This window comes from Plutella xylostella, chromosome 20 (genome assembly GCF_932276165.1).
Source record: "Plutella xylostella chromosome 20, ilPluXylo3.1, whole genome shotgun sequence".
Taxonomy (NCBI): Eukaryota; Metazoa; Arthropoda; class Insecta; order Lepidoptera; family Plutellidae; genus Plutella; species Plutella xylostella.
In genome coordinates, this window is record NC_064000.1 from 2,914,711 (window position 1) to 2,919,339 (window position 4,629).

Genomic DNA, 4,629 nt, shown 5'->3' on the forward strand with positions numbered 1-4,629 from the left:
GCACTTTTACCTACTGTTTTTTCTTTCCATTGATTATATAAATATTATTCAGTCAGGCCGTGGTACAAGCATCGAAGATGATATTCTGCTGCGCCCGTCAGGATCCTGCCCGGGCTTTTTTCTCAAGGGCTTCTAGCTCCTGGGTCCGGGTAGACAGTGGGTGGGTCATCAGTCAGGTGGCATGCTGTTTTTGTTCTTCGTCTCAGGGATCCGGTGCATCGACGGCTGCCGATAGCAGCCGTCGATGCACCGGACCTCAGATTCCTTGGGAGCTCCTCCCAAGGAATCTGAGCGTGGTGACGAGCTTAAGATCCCTTATGCGGAGGAGGCCTTGGATTTGTGGAGGGCTCGATGTCCTGGCAGTGATGTGCCTCAGCAGCCGGAGTGTCAGCGCTTATGGGATGAGCCGATTTGCAAGATCACTCTTGACGGGCTCATCGGCCAGAGTGTGGGACCTGAGCTCGCGCGACTGCGGGCAGCTGCTGAGCACGAATCCGGTGTGTGGCTTCATGCGTTACCCTCACCCCAACTAGGGACATTGTTAGATAACGATTCCCTACGCGTGGCGGTTGCGCTGCGTTTGGGATGCAACATTTGCGAACCGCATCGCTGTGTGCGTGGCGCATGGGTGGACGCACAGGGGCATCACGGTTTGTACTGCGTCAGAAGTGCAGGCAGATTTTCGTGCCACCACTCCATAAACGACATACTTCGGAGGGCTCTTGTTTCTGCGAACATTCCAAGCGTGCTTGAGCCACCCGGCCTGTCTCGTAACGATGGCAAGCGTCCTGATGGTCTAACGCTGGTGCCGTGGGAAAGAGGGCGATTTCTGTTGTGGGACGCGACATGTGTCTGCACTTTTGCGCTGTCACACGTAGTTTTCACTGCAGCAACCGCTGGTGCCGCAGCGGAGGCAGCGGCAAGGCAGAAATGTGGCAAATACCGCGCACTCATGACCTCATACGCATTTGTTCCTCTGGCATTGGAGATGTAAGTGTCTTCTAGGTATGTAGGTATAGTGCAGCTGGGTTGTAGCGGTGAAAATTATAACACCTTGGTAAGTTGAAGGTGGTTTATTTACAGGCACAGTAATTACAGTCAGAAGCAAGTAAGTATTTAACACAAGATAGCGATAGAAGGAGAAATAGCACAAGCGGAAAGCGATATTATTTACGCGGCGTAAGCAAGCGAGAGCGGGGCGCAAACGAACGTGCGTTTCGCGTGGAGTGTGTATTTGGACTGCCGGCTGGCGCCTGCGGTCGCCCTGCGCGGGCGCGGGGCTAGTGAGTCGTGCCGTCTTCTTCACACCCGGCGGGCGTGCGCCAGTGCGCTGTCTCTTTCGCACTCATGGACCTGCGTCATCCTTATCTATTGCGCGGTTGCATTACACCTTTTCTGACCGATAAAATATTTGAAGTCGCCCACATCACTCCCCCGCGGAGACCGTTACTACGGGCGGTAGTAATCGGGAAATCTGACTTTTCTTCCTGATCGGGTTGTAATTGATGGGCGATTATCATTCTCAACATTCGGAGTATTATTTGTTTCGGTCATCATGTATGCCGGCTTCAGGCGGTCTATTGATACCGTGGTCGTTTTGCCTTTCACATTTAATTTGAAGACTTTATCTCCTCTCTCTATTACTTCGTATGGCCCGGTGAATGCTGGTTGAAGTGCTCCACGCACCGTGTCATCTCGAACGAAGACGTGTCGGGTTGTGGATAGGTCCTTGAAGACGAAAGTGTTCTTGTTGTTGTGCCGGGAGGTTGCTACGGGTTGCAGTTTTTGAGCGAACAGACGTATGCGATCAATAAACTTTGTTAGATCGATATTTTCCTTATCGTCTGGGAGGAACATCTCGCCAGGTAGTCTCAGTGGCTCGCCATAAACCAGCTCAGCTGCGGATGCTTTTGCGTCTTCTTTAATAGCGCTTCTAGTAGAGTAGGACGAGTGGTAGTGTTTCTGTCCAGCTGGCATTTGCGTGGCAGACGATGGCGGCCTTCAGCTGTCTATGAAATCGCTCGATTAGCCCATTGCATTGTGGATGATAGGCTGTCGTCTTACGGTGTTGGAATCCGGCTAGTCTTGAGAGGTGTTCGAACAATGCGCTTTCAAATTGGCGCCCTCTATCGGTAACTATTGTAACAGGGCAACCAAATCGGGCAATCCAGCCCGTCAGGAGCGCTTTTGCGACTGTCTCTGCCGTGATGTCAGGTATGGGAATCGCCTCAGGCCATCGTGTAAACCTGTCAATGGCGGTGAGGCAATACCGTTTGCCGTCTGATATTGGTAGTGGTCCGATTAGGTCAATGTGCACGTGATGGAAGCGTGTTGTAGGTAGCTCGAAAGTGCCCAATGGTGATGACACATGACGGGTGACCTTTGCACGTTGGCACGGCAGGCATTTGCGTGACCATTCCTTGCAGTCCTTTCTCATGCTTGGCCAGACAAAACGCTCGGCAACTAGTTTGGCTGTGGCGTTTGCTCCTGGATGGCTCAACGAGTGGAGACTTGCATAAACTTGTGATCTTAGTTGTTTCACGATGAATGGTCTAGGTACTCCATTGCTCATGTCACAGTATACTTCATCGTTGCAGTCTGGAAGCTTACACTTTTCTAGGCGTAGTGAAGAAGAACCATTATTTATGAGCTCCTTGAGTTCTGAATCATTTGCCTGAGCTTTGGCCAATAAATTGAGATCCGCAACAACGTTGTCTCTTCCTGCCAGGCGCGGATCCAGAGCTCAAAATAGGTGATGGGCAAGTCTAAAAAAGTGATTTTTTTTGCCTAGCCTTAAGGTACTGATAGCTGATTTTATTGTATGCGCTTGGTAATGATGATTATTATGGTTATGCTAAATGAAATTTTTACATCTCAAAAGTTCTCTGTATAAAAAATCATTGTTAAATAATTCAAGACAACTACCCCCAATATTCATTGAGATTTGTGACACTTTACAATAGGTTTAAAATTGACGTTGCGACATACGAATTTCAACTTTATGACTGACGTAAAGAGTCGAAACTCGTGTGTTTCAAAATCAATTTTAACCTGATTGTAAATTAAAAATACGCTCTATGAATTTGCTGATTTGAGTGCTAGACTAAATACTCATTACAATGAGGCTAATTACATCTCGATAGGCCAAATAGTTTTTTTTATGATAGGTATTTAAAACGTCTGGAGAAGAACTGTGGAGGCCCTGTGCTCCTCGTGGAGTTAGAGGAAATAATCAATCATCAATCAATGCTATTTAAAAGAAAGCCTGTTCTTGACCAAAGAGTGTTTCAGATTTCCTAAATTTTGACCCAAATACAAACGGAGAATACTAACTTAATGATGCCGCGCGGTCTGCAATATTGAAGTTATTTAACAAGCTCATCTGAATATTGCCAACCAACCAAAGTCTTTGCTAGAGATCGATCTGTTCGGCAGACTCTGTTGACCCAACTGAAGACCGACAGTGGCAACACCGTTACATCAGTGCCAGAAATTCTGGGAGAAATTGAGAGATTCTACGGACAGTTATACACCACAACACAAAACCCTATTACCAGCGGTGCTCACGACAGCCGAGCGCCTCTCACCTGACACTATACCGAAGATATTCCGGACGTCAGTCTAGACGAGATTAGTATAGCTCTCAAACAGCTAAAAAACAACAAAGCTCCGGGAGATGATGGAATAACGACATAACTTCTGAAAGCCGGCGGTAGACCGATTTTAATAGCACTTCGGAGGCTGTTTAATTCCGTCATACTCGAAGGCACAAGCCCGGAGGCATGGAGCAGAAGTGTAGTGACTTTGTTCTTCAAGAAAGGCAACAAAGCCCTATATATTGAAGAATTATAGACCCATTGCACTTCTGAGCCATGTGTACAAGCTGTTTTCGAGAGTTATTACGAATCGTCTCGAGCAAAGACTCGACGACTTCCAGCTACCCGAACAAGCCAGGTTCCGAAAAGGCTATAGTACCATAGATCATATACACACGCTTCGGCAGGTTATACAGAAGACCGAGGAGTATAATCTACCTTTATGTCTAGCGTTTGTGGACTATGAGAAAGCCTTTGATTCTATTGAGCTCTGGGCGATGCTTCAATCCCTTCAGCGGTGCCATATAGACTATCGCTATATCGAGGTGTTTAGATGTATGTACAATGCTGCCACAATGTCAGTTCGATTACACGAACATAGCACAAAACCGATCAAGTTGCAAAGGGGCGTGAGACAGGGAGATGTTATTTCTCCGAAACTGTTCACCTGTGCACTGGAAGATGTTTTTAAGCTTGTAGAGTGGAAAAGACTGGGCATTAACGTCAATGGCGAATATATCTCTCATCTACGATTTGCTGATGACATAGTTATTATGGCGGAAACGCTGGAGGATTTAGGCGAAATGCTCACAGACCTCAATGATGCCTGTAAACAAGTTGGGCTGAAAATGAACATGGACAAGACAAAGGTCATGTCGAACGAACATGTTTCAACATCGCCCGTAACTGTAGGAGGTGTCACCATCGAAGTTGTCGATCAGTATCCCTACCTAGGACAAGTGATCCGATTAGGTAAATCCAACTTCGATAAAGAGGTAGCTCGTAGAATCCAACTCGGATGGGCAGCGTTCGG

The 4,629-nt window shown here is 47.4% G+C and overlaps 1 protein-coding gene across 1 annotated transcript; it reads right to left on the reverse strand.

Moving 5' to 3' along the window:
- Positions 1-1,449: 1,449 nt before the first annotated feature.
- On the reverse strand, positions 1,450-1,977 carry LOC125490058. The gene has a single exon (XM_048628075.1). The coding sequence runs from the start codon at positions 1,975-1,977 to the stop codon at positions 1,450-1,452; it is 528 nt and encodes a 175-aa protein (XP_048484032.1).
- Positions 1,978-4,629: the final 2,652 nt, after the last annotated feature.